Source organism: Lacerta agilis, chromosome 3 (genome assembly GCF_009819535.1).
Source record: "Lacerta agilis isolate rLacAgi1 chromosome 3, rLacAgi1.pri, whole genome shotgun sequence".
NCBI classification, from domain to species: Eukaryota; Metazoa; Chordata; class Lepidosauria; order Squamata; family Lacertidae; genus Lacerta; species Lacerta agilis.
This window is the reverse complement of record NC_046314.1, coordinates 4,972,510-4,992,681: the sequence shown is the minus strand read 5'-3', so window position 1 is coordinate 4,992,681 and position 20,172 is coordinate 4,972,510. Positions and strand designations below refer to the sequence as shown.

The 20,172-nt window shown below is 43.7% G+C and overlaps 1 protein-coding gene across 1 annotated transcript; it reads left to right on the top strand.

Moving 5' to 3' along the window:
• Positions 1–668: 668 nt before the first annotated feature.
• Positions 669–19,838, top strand: LOC117043212 (cytochrome P450 2K6-like). Its single transcript, XM_033142677.1, has 9 exons — positions 669–866; positions 5,762–5,924; positions 6,766–6,915; positions 7,917–8,077; positions 9,070–9,243; positions 15,631–15,778; positions 18,426–18,610; positions 18,964–19,105; positions 19,493–19,838. The coding sequence occupies exons 1-9, from the start codon at positions 684–686 to the stop codon at positions 19,678–19,680; spliced, it is 1,494 nt and encodes a 497-aa protein (XP_032998568.1). The 5' UTR covers positions 669–683; the 3' UTR covers positions 19,681–19,838.
• Positions 19,839–20,172: the final 334 nt, after the last annotated feature.

The window sequence follows — 20,172 nt, the reverse complement described above, 5'->3', positions numbered from 1 at the left end:
CAACCTTAGCAGAATATAGATGTAAATTAATAGAATTTGTTGAAATGGCCAAACTGACCGCTAAGGCTCTGTGCAGCCTCCCTGGTTGTCGCATTGGGTACCCCTGGTTACCCCCCAATCATGGTGGTTGTGGCAGCCATGGTGGGGGTGCAAAGACCAGCCAGGCAGCGCCATTGGTGCTGGCGGTCCTCAGAAGCTCCGCGTGGCTTTGGTGCTTGCCCTCTTGCCTCAATGGAAGTCCACACTGGTGCACTTTGAAACATCCATCCCTAAAAGCATTTCAATGATTACTCCAAAGAATTTCAGAATGCTGCCCTTTACTCCCATTATAACAGATTAATTTATACAAAATCTGGGTGACATGTCTGCAGCCACATTCAAGAGAATTTGAATCTGTTCTGGAAAGCAATAGTTTGTGGAAGTGGGCAGAACCCCCTTGAGTAAACATTAAACTGAAAGGCAAATCATCCAATGAACAGCTTTGAATAGTTGTGCAGAATAAGAAAAAAATAGAGCGGCAAAACAGGACACATTTCCATTTTACTGGATGGTTTAATGATTTTCTAGGATACTAGGATAATATATATGCTGCTCACTGCAGTTGCAAGACATTGTCCTTGACCAAATTGCACTGTAGCCTTCATAATATCCACTACCCCCAAAACATTGCTTCCTGAAACAAAATGGATTGGATGGAGCCGATTCCAGCATTGTTTATCTTTATCCTTATGATTACCTTTGTTTTGAAACTGGGCACTTTCTGGAACAAGAGCTCCCAAAAACTTCCACCAGGACCAAGACCTTTACCTCTCATTGGGAATCTCCACATCATGGATCTGAAGAGACCTTACAGAACCATGTTAAAGGTAAAGCTTCCAGTTCTTCCCATGGCAGGGCTAAAGGGAACTGGGGCAGCCCAGTCAGATGAGTGGGGTAGAAATAATAATAATAATAATAATAATAATAATAATAATAATAATAGTACATTTTGTTATTTTAGAGCCTATAAATCTCCCCTCCCCTTTGTGTCCTACAGAACTTGCTCTTATTGTTCCCAATAAATAGACATAGGACCTAGTTGCAATTTATAACATGAAATTTGAACAGGGTGTCTGGTGTCAAATCACGTTTGACTCTCCCTCCATTTTCAAGGATGCAAAAATTCCGATGCAAACTTTGCCTAGCCCAGCCACCTCCTTGAGCCTATCTTTCTAAACTAGGTTTGAGAGGTGTCATTAATGGTATAAACACATTTATGCATACAACTGCCTTTTTTGTTCTGGTTTTCTGAACATGACCTAACAAATATTTGTGCTGCCGCAACTGAATAATAATAATAAATTAATAATAATTTATTATTTATACCCCGCCCATCTGGCTGGGGTTCCCCGGCCACTCTGGACGGCTACCAACAGATTAAGAGCACGATAAAACATCAAACATTAAAAACTTACCTAAAAAGGATTGCCTTCAGGTGTCTTCTAAAAGTCAGATAGATGTTTATTTCCTTGACATCTGATGGGAGGGTGTTCCACAGAGCAGGCGCCACTACCCTCTGCTTGGTTCCATCAAGTATACTGGACCGAGGCCGTTTAGGGCTTTACAGGTCAGCACCAACAATTTGAATTGCTCTTAGAAATGTACTGATAGCCAAAGTAGGTCTTTCAGGGCCAGTGTTATATGGTCTCAGCAGCCACTCCCAGTCACCAGTCTAGCTGCGGCACTCTGGATTAGTTGCAGTTTCCAGGTCACCTTCAAAGGTAGCCCCATGTAGAGCGCGTTGCAGTAGTGAATACCTGGCTTATAGAGTGTATACCTGTACAGTGAATACCTGGCTTATAGAGCATCAAACGACCCTGTACCTAACAACCACCTCCTGATCCTTAGGAAGAAATATAAAAACCTATTAAAAGAAAAGAAACACGCAGCTGAAAGGAATAATTGGAGTAAACTGTTGGTAGCAGCGGAAAATAAAAACCAATCTGCTTTTTGGCACCTAATTGCTGGTTACCTGGGCAGGCCATTAGCCAGGATTGAACCACAAATCCCTGCAGATACCTGGGAAAAATACTTCTTTGATCTATACGCAGACCATACTGAAGGTGATGAAATGGTGAATCAGGAACCTTTGCCGGACTGGGAGCCAGTCACCTGCCCCGAAGTTGAAACCCTCATAGATCAATTTAAAACGGGCAAGGCTCCTGGAGACGATCTTATATCTATCGATGCCATTAAAGCTAACAAAGATTGGTGGATTCCACCCTTAGCGGCCCTCTTTACATATATAAACACCACAACAAAATTCCCTCCAAGCTGGAACTCTGCCTTGATTGTATTAATCCATAAGAAAGGACCACGTACAGAGCCAAGCAATTTTAGACCGATTAGCCTGTTAAATGTCATCGGGAAGATCTATGCTAGATACCTGCTAACCAAGCTTTTAAACTGGATGGAGAGTAACAATATTATTGCTGATGAACAGGCAGGTTTTCGCCCTGGAAGATCCACAACTGACCAGATATTAATATTGAACCACCTAGCTGAAAAGTACGCAGACAAAACTCCTAAAACCCTGCATGTGGCCTTTATTGACTTTAAACAGGCCTTTGATCGGATTTCCAGGAAAAAGCTATGGACAAAACTGGCTGCTACAACAATTGATCGTCGTCTTCTCCTTCTGATAATTAATCTCCACTCGAACACCTTCCTGAGAGTCAGGATAGATAACAAGGGTTTAGTTTCTAACCCTATTGCCACCTCCAGGGGAGTAAGACAGGGCTGCCTTTTGGCCCCTGCTCTGTTCAACTTTTATCTTAATTCATTGGTGGCCCATATGGCCAACAATGCTTACCATCCTCCCAAATTAGCTGGCCGGCCTCTAAATGTCCTCCTGTACGCAGACGATGCCGCACTTTTGGCTAGATCCCCGATTGGGTTGAGGAGAATGTTAGTAGCACTTCATGAATACTGTGTACAACATGAGCTGCAACTAAATTATGCTAAGACTAAGGTTATGGTTTGCTCTGCTCGACCAAAATTGCTCTCGTGGTCGATGAATGGTGTTACACTGGAACAGGTTAACAGCTTTAAATATTTGGGCCAAGTGATCCGATCAAATAGGTCCTTTGTAGCTCATAAAGAGTATATATTTGCTAATGCCTCTAAAGCAGCCATGATGATCAGATCTTTATATGCTAAGAACCAGGCCCAATCTGTGAAAGTTGCCTTGAGGCTCTTTCAAATGAAAGTTCTCCCTCTTATGTTGGCGGGCATATCTTTGGGAACACGCAGGGACTTTCTTAGATTGGAAGCTGTCCAAACTCGATTTCTCAGAGCTATTCTCAGGATTCCCCCGTCTGTAGCGGGTGCAGTCATGAGATTAGAAGTGGGTTGGCAAGCCTTTCGATATGTGGCCCTAAAGACCAAGCTTTGGTTATGGCTTAAACTTTGTTTTAACCCGGTAGGCATGGCACCCCTGATACTAAGGGATGATTTCCAATCTATGTGGGAAAAAGAGATTTTAAACGAAGTGCAGACTTGCGGACTGTCACAGCTCTTTCTGGAGTCCATGACATTCTCTCATGCCAAAGCTGTGATCTCTCAAAGACTGAGGGACATTGCAAGACAAGAGGACATTGCTTGTGTGAAACCAGGGATGTTTTTGGGGGAGCAGATCTTCCGGAATTCACCAGCCCCTTACCTGGTGGAAATCCAATATGTAGAATATCGCAGACTCCTCACAGCAGCAAGATTAAACGTCCTGGAAACAGAGGTCCTGTTGGGAAGATATAAGGGAGTCCCATATGCTCTGAGGGTCTGTCCCTGTGCCTCGGGAAAGGTTGAATCAACCGAACACATTCTCCTGACCTGCCCATTTTATGTTGCTCTTAGACAGAAACTGATAGCTCCACTCTTAGGCCACCTTAGCCTGGTAGATGGAGAATGTCAGGTTTCGTTTTTGCTGAATAATTTTACTGGCACCACAACTTTTGAGGTGGCCAAATTTCTTTTTTTGGCCCTTAAACAGCGTAAGGTCAAAATCGATGGTATCGATATGGGTTTTTATGTATAATTTACTTTTACTGTATGTTTTAGTGTAAACCCCTCTGAGTTGTCTCAGGTTTTTAAAATTTGTATGGATGATTGTGTTCTGACTGACGGTCGAATAAATTGTTATTGATTGATTGATTGACAGTCCACGGGCAGGTAGGGTCTGTCTCATCCTGCGTACCAGATGGAGCTGATAGACAGCTGCCCTGTACAAAGAATGGCCCTGCGCCACCATGGACAACTGTGAGTCCAAAATGACTCAGGCTGCGCACCTGGTCCTTCAGGCGGCACAGTTACCCCATTCAGGACAAGGGAGTCCCCCACATCTGCCAGCGCCCTTTCCCCCCAAAACAGTACTTCTGTCTTGTCAGGATTCAACCTCAATTTGTCAGCCACCATCTATACTCCGACCGCCTCCTGGCACTCACACAGGACCTTCAATGGTTCTGTTTTAAAACAGAGGTAGAGCTGGTTATCATCCACATACTGATGAAAACCCAGCCGAAACCCCCTGATGATCCTACCCAATGGCTTTATGTAGATGTTAAAAAGCGTGAGGGAGAGGACAGAACCCTGAGGCACCCCACAAGTGAGAGCCCAGGGGCCTGAATCATCATCCCCCAACAGGAAGGAGCAAAACCACTGTAACGGTTGCCCAACTCCCAGTCCCTCCAGACGATCCAGAAGGATGTCATGGTCGATGGTATCAAAGGCCACTGAGAGATCCAGCAGAACTAGGAAACAGCTTTCACCTTTGTCCTTAGCCCGCTGGTGATCATTGACCAGCACAACCAAGGCAGTTTCAGTCCCATGATGAGGCCTGAATCCCAACTGGAAGGGATCCAAATGAGCTGCAACCTCAGGTGTCCAGCAACCACCCGCTCAATCACCTTGCCCAAGAATGGTAGATTTGTGACTATGTGATAGTTGGATATCAACTATCCAACTAGTTGGATATTGATATTGGCTGGGTGCAATCTATAAAAATAATAATAAAAAATAAGCAGTTTTATAACCACCACTTTCAGTGGGTCTGGGAAGGCTCCTTAACAGAGGGAAGCATTCACCACCCCTCAAAGCTTTTATGAGCCAGGATAGGCATGGATGAAGGAGACAGGTGGTCAGCTTCACTTGTCCAAGCAGCTTGTCCACATCCTTGAAGGAAACAGTTTTGAATTGATCCCATCCAATTTAACTAGAGAGGACTCTATCCCGCCCTGGCCCTGCTCCCATGGTGAAGTCTACTGAACTGGGTGAAAGGGCTGAGCTGCTGTATCATGAGTCCAGCAACTGTTGCTACTACAGCTATTAGTAGCAAATGTCTTGAAGAACATTGTGGCATAGACCATGCTCTTTTACTTTATCATTATATTATTTGGATTCTGTTTTGCATGGTGATTTGCAAAGATACAAAAAGGGAATTCATTCCATAAAATTACAATTCTTAAGTCATATGTTTTCAGCTCGGTCCAAGGCACAATGACATGGAAGTAATTTCTACCAAGTTCAATAGTAGTTATTGAGAAAAACTTTTAATAGTCTAATAGTCAGACTTTGCTACTAGATTCTGTAGAATGTATGAAACAGCCTTTACTCTTAGGTAAATGTGCAAGCTTATGCAGTTTTGGTTCTGTCATAGATTATTTACATTAATATATTCTTTGGGTATGCCAGAACTCTGTTCCTCACTTTTTCTTCTGTTGAATTTCAGTTGTCAAAGCAGTATGGCCCTGTCTTAAGCTTCCACATGGGACCCCGGAAAACTGTGGTGTTGACAGGATATGAGACAGTAAAGGAGGCTCTGGTTAATCAGGCGGACGCATTTGCAGACAGGCCCACCTTTGCATTATTTCAAGAGCTTTCAGAAGGCTTTGGTGAGGCACTTCCCTTTCTGTTGGAACTGGTAATGCTTGCAAACACTCACAGGTCCCGCCAGGTGAACACAATCTGTTCCCAAGAAATGGTTCATAAGATGAGCATTTGCCAATGAAGTCAGCAAAATCCATTGTTTCCTGTGGGGAAAATCCTTGTGAATTTTTCAACCAACCTCAGTGCCTTTGACATGGTCAGAGTATCTGCAGGCATTAGGCTGAGAATGTGTCACAAAAAGTGTCACCTGTGGATTTCTGCAGATCAAGTTAAAATGTTAAAAAAATAGACCAGGCCAGCTCTTTTTGGTCTTGACTTTCAGTGGATCAGTGCGACTCTGCTGAAGAAACAAGAATGGAGACCATTTGAAGCAAACCTTTCCCATTCCCACCTTCTTCCCAGCAGTCATATAGTAGAACTGGGGTAGAATGGGACAGGAGAATGTAAAAGTTGTCACATGTGAATTGTTAATAATAGTCACATGGAAAAGTAATGCCACACACCAAGCAGAAACTGACTGACCATTTTCTGGCCCAGCCTACACAGACAGGAAACATGAAGGAGCCATAATGTCTGCCCATGGAATGCAAAGTAACAAGCTTAGTGCTGCTGTGACCACTGTCATGTACAAACCACTCTCTACTCTATCCTATCTATCTATTTGGTCTCAGCTCATGTTCTTATGACATATCTACCAGCTACTTTGTCAAAGCTCAGAAGTCTGAGTCTGACTGCGAGAATAGCTGGGATCCATTCTCAGTTCCATGGAAGAAATGCAGAACATAATTTATTGATTCTTTGTTCAATGGCCATGTAGACATGAAACGTTTCTTCCCGTCTCTTCAGGTGTAAGTTTATCTAATGGTGAAAACTGGAAAGTGATGCGACGGTTTGCTTTAAGCACATTGCGGGACTATGGAATGGGAAAGAGGACCATAGAGGATAGAATTGTTGAGGAATGCGGTGTCCTGATAAAGAAATTTGAATCTTATGAAGGTGTGTTGGTGTTTTCCTCTGGTGCAAAGCTACACTACCGTAGTTTAAAGGTGCCAAGAGTATTGTGTTACATATTCCTAACTTCCAGAAGCACAGATCCCATTGTACATCCGGAAGTGAAGTCAAACCGTTGCATAAGCACAGCACTTTAAATGTGCCTAGAGTGTTGTGTTCCATGGGCGTTATCCACACTTCCTCTTCTCCCGCTGCTTTCCCTTGGGAAAAAACAAGCTCAGGAGCAATTTGGGATTTCCCCAGATTGCCATTAGTTCTGATCTACTGCTAAGGAGTGGGTTTCCCCTTCAAAAGGAATGGGGGAAAGAAAAAACTTCTTCAACCATGCCTGGAAAGCGTGTGTGAAGTGGAAGTGTGGATGAGCCCATAAAAGGTAAAGGTACCCCTGACCATCAGGTCCAGTAGCGGATGACTCTGGGGTTGCGGCGCTCATCTAGCTCTATAGGCAGAGGGAGCCAGCGTTTGTCCGCCCACAGCTTCCAGGTCATGTGGCTAGCATGACTATACCATTTGTGGCAAACCAGAGCAGCACACGGAAATGCCATTTACCTTCCCGCAGGAGCGGTACCCATTTATCTACTTGCACTTTGAAGTGGTTTTGAACTTCTAGGCGGGCAGGAGCTGGGACCGAACAACAGGAGCTCACCCCATCATGGGGATTTGAACCGCCGACCTTCTGATCAGCAAACCCTAGGCTCTGTGGTTTAGATCACAGTGGCACCCATTCCCAGGGTTCCCTGTGGAGACGTAATTGGTCTGTTCCTGTAGTGTGTAAATTATACTCCAATAGCTACTGTGACTTCCACGCTCTTTTAAGCATTTCTTAGCCCAGCTATGGCCACATCCAGCAGCAATTAGAATCAGTTTCTTTGATAAATGAGGTCTACACATAGGTAAGCTGCCAGTGGGGACTTAAGGCAGCAAAGAGCAGACTTAAAAACAATGCCCTCTCCATATTTTTGTTTAACTGTCATATTTCTGTATAGGAAAGCCGTTTGAGACCACCACAATTATGAATGCAGCTGTTGCCAATATTATAGTGGCCATACTACTAGACAAACGATTTGATTATGAAGATCCCACATACATAAGACTTCTGAAGTTGGTCAATGAAAATATCCGGCTTTTCGGAAGCTCTTCAGTCACGGTAATCTATTTTTCCAATTAAAACAAACAAACAGTTGATTGTAATACCTAACAGTGTATGCAAAGTGGGCAGGACAGTATGTTTATTATATACTAGTGGTTTCAGCCCGTTAAAATAACGGGCGCTAGAATATGTCCACCCCCCCACGTCCCGCTAAAGCAGGCTTTGGCAGGGGGCGGGGGGGGGGGCGGGCAAGCAGCGGCTTCTCCGCGAAAGTGGAGAAACCGCTTCTTGCCTCTCCACCACCACCACCCCGACCTCCCGCTAAAGCAGTCCCCTGGAGGCCAAGTGGGCGGCGGGAAGCCCGGCTGGTGATGGAGCCGAGCGCGGGAAGGTGCAGCGGCGAGAGTGGCAGCGTGGCCTCCCCTCTCGGCCTCCCCTGGCCTCTGGAGCGCCGAGGTTCCACTTCAACCGCCCCGCTTCAACTGCCCCCGGCCGATGTCTCTCCATCCAATCCCTGTGTCCCTGGGGCACATGCGCAGTAGCGCAAACCCAGAGACACACGGACTGGACGCAGAGACGCTTGCATTTTATATATATAGATTGTTCAGGATTCAATACAAAACACAGAATATTGATATCTTGAGAAACCTGGAGGGGATTCGAAATATTTTAAAAAAACTCACCCGGCACAGTCATCCCATAACTATACCAAAGTCTCTTTGCACACACCCTTTCTGGTCTCACTGCCATTGGGACTCCAAGGACAAAGAAGAACAAGTGATAGTTGGTTCCATGATGGCTCAGAAGGGGCCTCCAAGGGCAGATCTCCCTCTCTGAAGGTGAACCTCCAGAGGAGAACCATTGTAGCCTATTATCCCGTGGTTGCACATAAATTACACTGCCCTGAGGTACCCCATCCCCCATTCCAAATGCCATCCAAAAGCTTTGTTTTGTATTTGGGCAGCCATGCTTCGAGAGACTCAGCTGAGAGTACAGTACTGAGCTTTCCTAATGTCTCTTTTTCTTTTTTCACATTTTTATCCTTTCAGCTGTATAACATGTTTCCTGCTCTTGGTTTTCTTCTGGGGGCTTATAAGACTGTCATTCAAAACAGAGATGAGCTGTTTGCCTTCATAAATGCCACCTTCATAAAACACCTCAGAGATCTGGATGAAAATGATCAGAGGAGCTTTATTGACTCATTTCTTATCCAACAGCAAGAGGTAATGGAGTCCTGTAAATTGGCCCAGAATAAGCATTGACATTTTCAATCTGTGTTTGCAAGTGAATGCATAAGTAGTAGTCAGGGACCAACCTGGTTTGCTTCCTAATATTTTCCAGTAATCAGCCATTGTTCTGCCAAGAGAGATAATTATGCAGTGATAAGAGGTAATCAAGTCATAAATATTGTTGCCAGACTCCCTTTGAATACAAGGTGTGATGGTATAATGCCTCATGTGCCCAGAAGTAGGCATTCTTCACGCCAGAGGAGATAGGAAACTTTGAGCGTGGAGAGGAATCTTGGAGCAAGAAAAAAACATTGTCCCATTCACTGCACAATCACCCTTAAATTAGGGCTTCAGTTCTTTTGACCATTACTAAGATTGAAAATGAATATGAATTTGAGATTCTGTTGAATATGAATATGAATTTGAGATTCTGTTTCCAGAAAAGGAAACAGCTGGTTGGCTGATGACAGTTCTAAATAACAGGTTGGAAATTATTTCAAAAAACTTTAACTATTGATGAGTTTCAAAAGTTTTAGCTGATATATAGGCCTCAATTTGCTTTTTACTATCAAGCTACAGTGTCTGTAAAACTGTTTTCTTCCTGTCTTTCCCGTGATATGCTGAATGGGAAACAAAAGTGAATTTTATCTGCATCATAAGGACAGCATAACGGAGATGCTCCAGTGTGTGAGGGGGAAGAGTCTAATAAACCATGGCAAAAATAACACTAACTCCTTCATTGCTTCTTTAAAAAAAACCATGATAATGCCTTAATGAACAGCTGACACAGTTAAGAGATGAGATGTGAAGAAAGTTTGGAGAGATTTGATCAGAGATGTAATTGCAGATGAAATAATCTATAGAACCTGTGGGAAACGACTTGAATTTATCCCTGCCTTAATGGGAGAAAACAGCTTTACTGCTGTATCAAGGGATGAAACAAGTAAAAGGAGCTGTTGTGAAGCCCGAAGAGATTGATGGAATTATGTTAAAAGATGATTGGAGGTAGCAGAGATTGGATTTAGAAAAAGAGATTCTAGGTAACAAATTCAAATGAACAAATGGGCAGAAAAAGCCCCTCACCTCATAGGTTTGGAAAATGACTGGAAGAAATTGCAAAAAAAGAGAGAATTATTTCCTTTTTCTTTAAACCAAAATGATGCATGACCAACTAGAAATGAGAGTGGAATGTGGCACTGAGTATGATTTAAAGAAGATACAATATGCAAATAATTATGGGCTATTATACTGTTAAGATTTGTCGGAACCATTGACAACTCATCTTATTGAAACAGAGAAAGGCTATTTTAGACACTTAATGAGAACAACAATTAAAGAGCTATATTTGGACTTTTTGAGCTGAATAAGGTGAACCTGTGGGGCCTGGGAGTAAAGATTGAAAAATATCATCTATCAAAATTAGAAAAAGTGCTCAGTGTGGTGAAAATACTGAAAAACACCCCACTGCCTGTTGGTGCCGTGCAGCAACTATTGAATGAACAATTGGAAGAACTTGGACTATTGAATGAACAATTGGAAGAACAATTGGAGAGTCATAAAATTGTTAATAATGGGGAGCTGGTGCTGAAAAGGCCCATTCTCATGTTGCCACTCTGGATTGCTGTTGTGGAGGAGTCACATGAAGAAGGACCTCAGATGATTATTGCAATATTGCAGGATCAGGGTCTATTTATATGGGGAGAGGTAGTCCTTGAGGTACTTCTGTCCTCAATTGGCAGCCAGTGCAGTCAGACCAGGACTTAATTAGTTTTAAGTGTGCTGGTTGTGTGAGTCGGGCTATTCCGCAGTAGGAAAGCATTTGCTCTTTGGCAATAGGCCAGGTATTTATCCTCCTACCTCTTAATCACCACAGTTAAGATTCTTCCCCTTTCTCCTTCCTCTTCTTACTCCCCTACGACTCCCAGTGGGATAGGCAGCTATTACAACCAGCAACTCTATCGGTGTTACTCTTCCTGTTGGAAAGTGTGGCTGAGGGGAATAGCAATCTTCAAAATATGAAGGACACCACATTGTCTATCTCAGTTTAATGAAACAGTTCCAGATTGATACAGTGGTACCTCTGGTTAGACAGAGGATGAGATTGTTGGACAGTGTTCTCGAAGCGACTGGCATGAGTTTGGCCAAGCTGTGGGAGGCAGTGGAGGATAGGGGTGCCTGGCATGCTCTGGTCCATGGGGTCACGAAGAGTCGGACACGACTGAACGACTGAACAACAACAACCTCTGGTTAAGAACTTAATTCATTCTGGAGGTCCGTTCTTAACCTGAAACTGTTCTTAATCTGAGGTACCACTTTAGCTAATGGGGTCTCCCGCTGCTGCACTGCCACCACCGCTGAACAATTTCTGTTCTCATCCTGAAGCCAGTGGCGGAGTAAGGCTCCGTGGTACCCGGGGCGGCAAAAAAGCACGCCTTTTCCCTCTGCAGCTCAAAAGGGAGCCGCGGAAGCGGCGGTCCAACGACGGAGCGCGCCTGCGTCGGGCCATGCGCTGCTGCTCCCGTGGTGACGGAGGGAGCGGCGGCGCGTGGGAGTGGTGGGAGGGGCCGCCACTTGTCACCCCCACGTGCCGCCATTAGTTCCGTTGTCCCGGGAGCAGCAGCACCGCACACACCGTGTGCTGCTGCTCCATGGGTGATAGAGCGAGCGGCGGCGCGTGGGGGTGACAAACGGCGGCCCCTCCTGCCACTCCCCATGCACCACCGGTCACCCCGGGAGCAGCAGCGCTGCACGGACGGGGTGCTCACTCAGCCGTGCGCTGCTGCTCCCAGGGTGACGGAGGGAGCGACGGTGCGTGGAAGTGGCAGGAGGGGCCGCAGCTTGTCCCCCCCCACACACACCGCTTGTCACCCCCACCCTCCCCTGTCAACCAGGGCGTACCGCCCCTACCGCCCCCCCAGCAACACCCCTGCCTGAAGCAAAGTTCTTAACCTGAGGTACTATTTCTGGGTTAGCAGAGACTGCAACCTGAAGCATCTGTAACCTGAAGCGTCTGTAACCTGAGGTAGCACTCTATGTGGTACTGTCATACCTCGGGTTACAGGTGCTTCAGGTTGCGTGTTTTCGGGTTGCGCACCGCACCAAACACGGACTTCCAGAATGGGTTACTTCTGGGTTTCAGCGCTCGCACATGCGCAAGATCACTAAATCACACTTTGCGCATGCACAGAAGTGCCAAACCGAGACCCACGCATGCACAGATGTGGCGCTGCGGATTGCGAACACTGCGGGTTGTGAATGTGCCTCCCTCACGGTTCACGTTTGCAACCCGAGTGTCCACTGTATTTCTGTGTAATTTTTTCATTTTAGACTATGAGTAAATACATTGAAGACTACGAGTAAATATATTAAAGATGTTATGAGATGTTCAACTGAGAACTAGTTTGTCAGAAGAAAACAACACTTTAATTATAAATTGAGGAATCTATTATTGAATCAGTCAGACAAGTTGCTTTTTGAGATCAGGGGCATATACTTATCAATTAAATACTGCCACCAGTTCCTTTGTCTAAACCGGGGGTCTGCAACCTGCGGCTCCAGAGCCGCATGCGGCTCTTTTACACCTTTGCCACGGCTCCGGGGCGGATACGCCTGTCCACTTTTCCAGCTGGCCAGTGGCAGCGGCCGCCCTCCAGCTGGCCGGTGGCCCGCCCTCCAGAGGCTGAGGGCGCTGCTGCTGTGCTGCTCTGCTCATGCGTCGTGCCTTGTTTCTGCCAGCGCAGGCACAGCAGCAGACAGCAGCAGTTTCCCTCCGAAGGTGTGGCTGCTGCTGCTGGTGTGGAGCTGCTGCTGGCTGCTGCGTCGAGGCTACGACGAGGTAGGCAGCTGTGGGCTGGGCCATGGGCGGCGGGTGGTGGGCGAGGGTGAGGGGGGAAGCCCTCTTTTTAAAAATGGTCGAGGAAGCAGCGCCTGTTTCCCTGCCGCTGCCTCCTTCGCTCCTGGTTCCGCTCGCAGCCTCAGACCGCGCTCTCTCCGCCCTGGAGCAAGGCTGGGACTCGCCCTTGCCCGGGACCCGCGTCTCAGGAGCCAATGGGTGCACGTGTCGTGAGGGGGCTTGGAGGCGCCTAGGAGCCCAAGCACGCACAGCAGGGACGTGGCTGCTTAAAAAGGCTGCATGGAGAAAAAGGCAGTTGTGCGTTCTTCCGCAGCAGCGCCGAGCGGAGCCGCCGCCGGACCTCACCAGGCAAGGTTAGTCGCGTCGCCCCTGCCTTCCAGGGCGCAAAGCTGGGCTGGCTGGGCAGAAACTGCTGTCAAGCTCTCTGCCTGCCGCGGGCGGGGGGCTTTGCAACCCCCCAACGAGTCCCTTGGGGTGGGGGACTGGGACTGGGGAGGGGGAGTCCTCTGCCGCTGCTTCCTCAGGTGTGTTGCTTAGGCTGCCGGGCGGAGCGCGGGAGCGCAAGTTGGCCGCCTGCGCCACGCCCTCCAGCTGTGGCCTCTCCAAAGTGGCCTCTCCAAACGTGCGGCGCAAAGAGCGGTGCCTTTTCTTTGCCCCGGTTTGGTTGGGCAGCCTGTGGCTGGAGGAGATCTGGGGGATTCCTCCTCGGCGGCTGAAAGAGGAGCTTGTTCTCCCGCGCTTTCTTTTCTCCCAGTTCTAGGTCACTCGACCCACAATAGCACTTCTTTAGTCTCCTTGCCGCACGCGCTCTGGCAACTTTTCAGGCTCCGGCTTGCATAAAAACTGGGAAAGCTTTCTCTCGCTTCCTCCCCCTCCCCCTCTCATTTCCTTCCCCCCTCCCCCTGCGATGCTGCTCTCCAACCACCTACCTGCTTGTCACGAGTTTCGACCCCCCCCCACTCCTTGGAAGGGTTTCATTATTGGAGCTGAGCTTGTCCCCTGCTGAGGTAAATGACTTATTGCTCTGCTTCGACCGGGGTGGGGGTGGGGGGGTGGGCTGGTAAAGAAAACCAAACCTGCGTAACTTATGCAGAGGCAGAATTTACTAGGTGGGGGAGAAGCCCCTGTCGTGACTTCCAGGCATTTGGAAGCACGGACAGCCCACCAAAAAGAAAACTTGTGAAAATGCTTCCTTCGTGAGGACAAGGAGTAATAGGGGTGGAGATGGGCCGAAAGTCCAAAGGAAATGAATTCTTGAAGTGGGAGGATGTACTACGGGAGGCAGAATAAAGGGCTGGTTCTCACAGAGACATGGGTAGGAAAATGACGCCCCAAAAGGTTGCAGTTTTTCCTCTGTCCTGAGTGTGTGTTAGGGGAGCCTTGACAAAGCACCTGTTGGCGTGGAAGAGAGGAGTCCTAACTTGGATCTGTGTTCATGTGCAAAATCTATCGCCATTGTCATTAAGGGGGCAGGGAACTCCCCTAAAAAGGTTTGAACACTACGAACTACTACAGCCACCTGTATGCAAGTCAGCACAAACATCACAGGCTTCTCTGGTGCAATTCTGTGCTTTATTTAGCAAGAGAGGAGGTTGGAAGAGGTGAGCATAGCCTCTGGTCTGGAATATTAAGGGTAAAAGACACTAACATTATTGTAAAAGCCAGCAGTCTTCAATTAGACATGGGACAAACATTTAACACAAGTGTGCAGTTGAGGACTCATTTTTTAAAACAACAACAAATCAAATATTTGTATGCTGTTGCAACCCACCTTGGATCAGGTTGTGACCTGGTAGTGGTCCCCAGGGTGGATAAAAATGAATGATTAAAAAAAAAATCAATTTTTTTTTAATTTAAATCGGATTTTTTTATATTTAAATCAGATTTTTTAAAATAAAATGTAGTGTTATATTTGTTTTAAATGTCGCAATGTTTTTGCGGCTCCCAGTTTCTTTTCCCCCCTTCGGAAATGGGTCCAAGTGGCTCTTTTTGTCTTAAAGGTTGCAGACCCCTGGTCTAAACAAAGGATGTTGGCTAAGGAGTTAAGCACCATGATTAGCATCAGAGAAGAAGCAGCTGGATTGCCAAGCTTCCCCGACCTCCTGTTTTAGCTAGTAGATGGAGAACAACAGCTGCTGCATCTTAGGCTCCGGTTGTATATATATATAGATTATTGTATTTTAATAGATTATTGTATTTTAATGGATTATTGTATTTAAACATTCTGTTGGAAGCCGTCCAGAGTGGCTGGGGAAACCCAGCCAGATGGGCGGGGTATAAATTATTATTATTATTATTATTATTATTATTATTATTATTATTATTATTATTATTATTATTTTAAATAAGCCCTCTTTCATCATGATGTCATAGTCTGGAAAACCTGGAATCTCTCACTGCTCAGCGATTGGGGTGATGTGCAATGATACTTTGGATCATCAGCTCCTGTCAGGTATTCATTTTTATCTTTGCACATGAAATTTTCTCACTCCAATAGTTTTAACCAGTTCATACTCTTTGCAACCCAGGAGGAGAAGAACAACAAGAGGAATGCATATTTCCACAACAAAAACTTAATAGCTGTTGTGGCCAACTTATTTTCTGCTGGCATGGAGACCACTTCTACCACACTGCGCTGGGGGCTGTTACTAATGATGAAATATCCTGAAATTCAGAGTGAGTGCTTTTCATTGAGTAGGCTCCCATTATACTAAGATAGCTTAATTCCAGTTATATGTAACTATTAAATGTTAAAATGATAAGTTTAACATTTCAACCTGAACTCCCTTCTCCCTCTTTCTGTAGTTCTTTACATTTCGTTTCATCTTCCTGCATAATCCAAATTATCTCAACATATTATTTTAGATATATATTCCCATACTGTATATATCCCATAGATATATTGAAACTGCAGGTTTTTGCATTAATCCTGCCAATGTCTTAGTATGTTTACAGTTTGTTTGTAAATACTCAATAAGCCATTTCCATTCCTTTCTTTTTTTAAAAAAAAATGGTTATCTTGATATATTATTCTCAAGGTAATTTCTCCATTTCTGTGTAGTCCATTAACTTCTGTATCCATTCTTCTCTTGTCGGGACATATTCTTCCTTCCATTTTGGGGCAAATTACATTCTTGCAGCTGTGCTTGAATACATAAATAAATTTATATACTGTTTAGATATTTCCAATCCCAAAATTCCAAAATGAAAAGCTTCTGTTTTTTTAAACATCTCAAACATGTTTTTTTAAACATGTTTTTTTAAACATATTGATTGAAACATTCTATGACATTTTAAAATGTGGTTTTGGGGGGGGCAGTTATTGGGTTGTTTTTATTTTGATTATGTATTTTATGGTTCTATATTTTGATTTAATCTGTGAACCTTTGAATATGAATTCAGAATTATTCATATTGCTGAATATGAATTCAGTAAATAATAATAATAATAATAATAATAATACTAGGCATAAATAAAAATAATATCCTCGGTAACACATTCATTTTAATGGTTGACACTCTACCCAGTAATGAAAGTTTCATTCTACTCCATATTTACAAATTTATTTTAATATCTTTCCAAGTTTTTAAATAATTATACAAATTTATATTCTTTGCTCTTAACCACACACCCAGATATTTAATCCTCTTTTCACTCTTTAAGCTCGATAAACTTTGTAATTCATTTCTACTCTCATCATTCATATTTTTCACCAGTAGTTTGGTTTTATCTTTATTAATTTTAAGACCTACTTTTTCTAATAAATAAATAAATCATCTCCTCTAGTGCCTTTGGGATTGACTTTATTGGTTCCTCAAAAAACATCACCACATTATCTGCAAAAGCTTTAAATTATTATTATTATTATTATTATTATTATTATTATTATTATTATAATATATGTTATATTCATATAGTGTCTTCCTGATTTTATTCCTTTATTTTCTTGATTACATCATATTCTTTGTGCCAAAACTTCTAAAACTGTTATAAACAATAAATGTGACAGTGGGCAACCCCACTTTCCTTTAGTTATTTTACAATTCTCAGTCAATACATTATTTAAAGTTGGACCAGTATATATTGCCTTTACTCCTTCTATAAAAGTGTATCTACAAACCATATATTCCAAAGCCTTAAAGATAAAAAGTCCCCGGAGACATCGTCAAATGCTTTCTCGGAGTCTAAAAACATTAAAGTTGCCCGTTTTTCATTTCTCACTACTAAATATTCTATTACATCAGTTATGTTTCTATTATTATCTTTCATTTGTCTTCCCAGCAAAAATCCAGCCTGATCTTTTAATATAGTTTTCAACCCATTAGGTAATATGTCTGCAAACAGTTTATAATTGTTATTCAAAAACGAAATAGGTTGATAGCTCTTAACTAGCTTTGGATCTCTATTTTGCTTATGAATCAAAGTTATGTATATACTCTTCCAGGATTTGGGTAACTCTCCTTTATTTTCACAATATCTTTTAAAGGTTGCATTAGGTAATCTTGTAATTTTTTTTATAACATATTGCTCAAAGTCCATCAGGTCCAGGTGCCTTCCATAATTTTTCCTGTAAAATTGCTGGCTGCAATTCCACCATTTTGGTATCTTACGTAGTCTGCTGTCTTCTAAATATTTACCCATTTCTTCTAAACTGCTTCATCTTTGAATAATTGTTTTGGTCCAGCTCAGGTTTTATACAAATTACAACTCCTCTCTTTTTTGTTATATCAGAAGTTACAAATTCCTTTCCCAGTCTTTTATTTATCAAAATTCTTCTATGTTTCTTCACAATGTGTGTTTCTTGGAGGCCTATAACATCCAAGTTTAATTTCTTTACAACATGTTCAATTTTACTTTAGCCTATTTACATTCCAAGTTAGAATTTCCAAAGTCATCTTGTTCCTTATTTATTTCTCCTTCGCCTCCACCTGTGTTGAATCTTCCAGCTTTCCTTCCAAATGCTCTTTCTCCAGCTAACTCTTTGCCATATTTTCTCCAAAATTTGTCTGGCTCTGTAGGATCCCGAAAACTTTGTTTCTACCTTTATATGTAAAAGACACCACTTCAGGATATTCCCAGCAGTGATATTTTTATAATCATCCTGGATGCATTTCTCTCCATCAATATATCAGGTTATTGGCTAAAATGTTTGTCTTGTTTAAAAATACCTTTGTCAAATTCTAGAGATTAAATTTATGAGTCCAGGAAATTGGAGAACCAGTTTATGGCAGTTCTATGCTGCGGAGATTAATATTTTAAGAGACCAAAGTCAAACAGATTATCTTAGCAGAAAAAGGAATGCTTTTCTTTTTGTTTCCTCCAGTAAAGGTCCAAGAAGAAATTGCAAAGGTTGTTGGATCCTCCCAGCCAAGGATTGAACACCGAAAAAAAATGCCTTATACAGATGCCGTAGTCCATGAAATCCAGAGATTTGCTGATATCGTCCCAACCAACCTGCCACATGCCACATCTACCGATGTTACCCTCAATGGTTACTTCATTCCAAAGGTGATCAGTTTGATTGAAATACTGCCTACTAGTTACAACATATTTTAAGGCTTTCCTGGGAGTAAGCCCCATGCACTTCACTGTGGGTGACATTGTGCAAACTTCTATAGGATTCCACTGTAAGCAAGCTCTTCAGCATCAGCTTCAACCCATTAAACAGATCTCAATGGGAAGGAGCACAAGTTTGGAAAAATAAAACCATTTCTGGTGGGAGATCGTGGTTTATGTGTTAAGGTTTTTCAAACTAAAGACATTTCTCAAATGAATTCAAATCTCATTTCTCCTGCACTCAATATTTATTGTACCAGAGGCATATACTTTATTTTATAATAGCTCTTGCTTTGCTTTTGCAGGGGACATACATCATACCAATGCTGTCCTCTGTGCTGCGTGATGAATCTCAATGGGCGAAACCACATAAATTCTATCCTGAGCATTTTCTTAATTCTGATGGACAATTCGTAAAGAGAGATGCTTTCATGCCTTTCTCTGCAGGTAACTTCACCCCTTTTGTGTATACCTGCACAGTGTGTGCTTAGTCAATGGGATTTTTACATGCCTGGAATGTAACCTATTGTGCAAAGGAAAGAATCACATCAGTTGCTGTGGCCATTTCTGCCACCAGATCTGGTGACCATTGGTGTGCTGCCACAGGAATGTTGCTCACCAGAGAATGTGGCCTACAGGCTGAAAAAAGATTCCCCCACCCCTCCCCCTGTTTCCAGCATTGCAGGATGGGTCGTATTCAGAGTTCATAATTATTTTAAGATGGGCACCATGAGCTGTTATTTTCTTGCTGCATTTTAGTTCACTTTAGAGTATTTGTGAGGTTATTAAGCAACTGCAAAACCCAGTTTCTCTGCTGCCTGTGCTTCCTTATAGGTCGGAGAGCATGTTTAGGTGAGACTCTTGCCAAAATGGAGCTCTTCCTCTTCTTCACAAGTCTCCTGCAGAAATTCACCTTCCAGACACCCCCTGGAACATCTCCAGAAGACCTGGACCTTACTCCTGCTATTGGGCTTGCAACATCACCCATGCCTCACCAGCTCTGCGCTCTGCCACGTTTCTAAGACTCACAAGTTCGTGGGTTGCTTAGCTTACCTGTGTGTGCAATGCGAGCCTTTCTTAAAACACCCCTGCTCTACAAGGGTATTTGGGTTGTGTAGCCTATGGGTGGAATTGCTACATGCTTTGTCACAAACCAAAAGTGTTCCCCTTTACCTGCCATTCTGCTGAATCCCATGAAACTAGCATTGGAGCATCTCTTACTTAAAACGTGGCCCTGAGTTCTTATGACACTTGGGGCATAGAGATCAACCAACAAAGCTGGTTTCATGTATTCCCGTGTTAACATATACCTTCAAAGAACTTGAAACATCATACAGTGGTACCTTGGGTTAAGTACTTAATTCGTTCTGGAGGTCCGTTCTTAACCTGAAACTGTTCTTAACCTGAGGTACCACTTTAGCTAATGGGGCCTCCCGCTGCTGCTCTGCCACCAGAGCAAAATTTCCGTTCTCATCCTGAAGCAAAGTTCTTTACCTGAAGCGTTATTTCTGGGT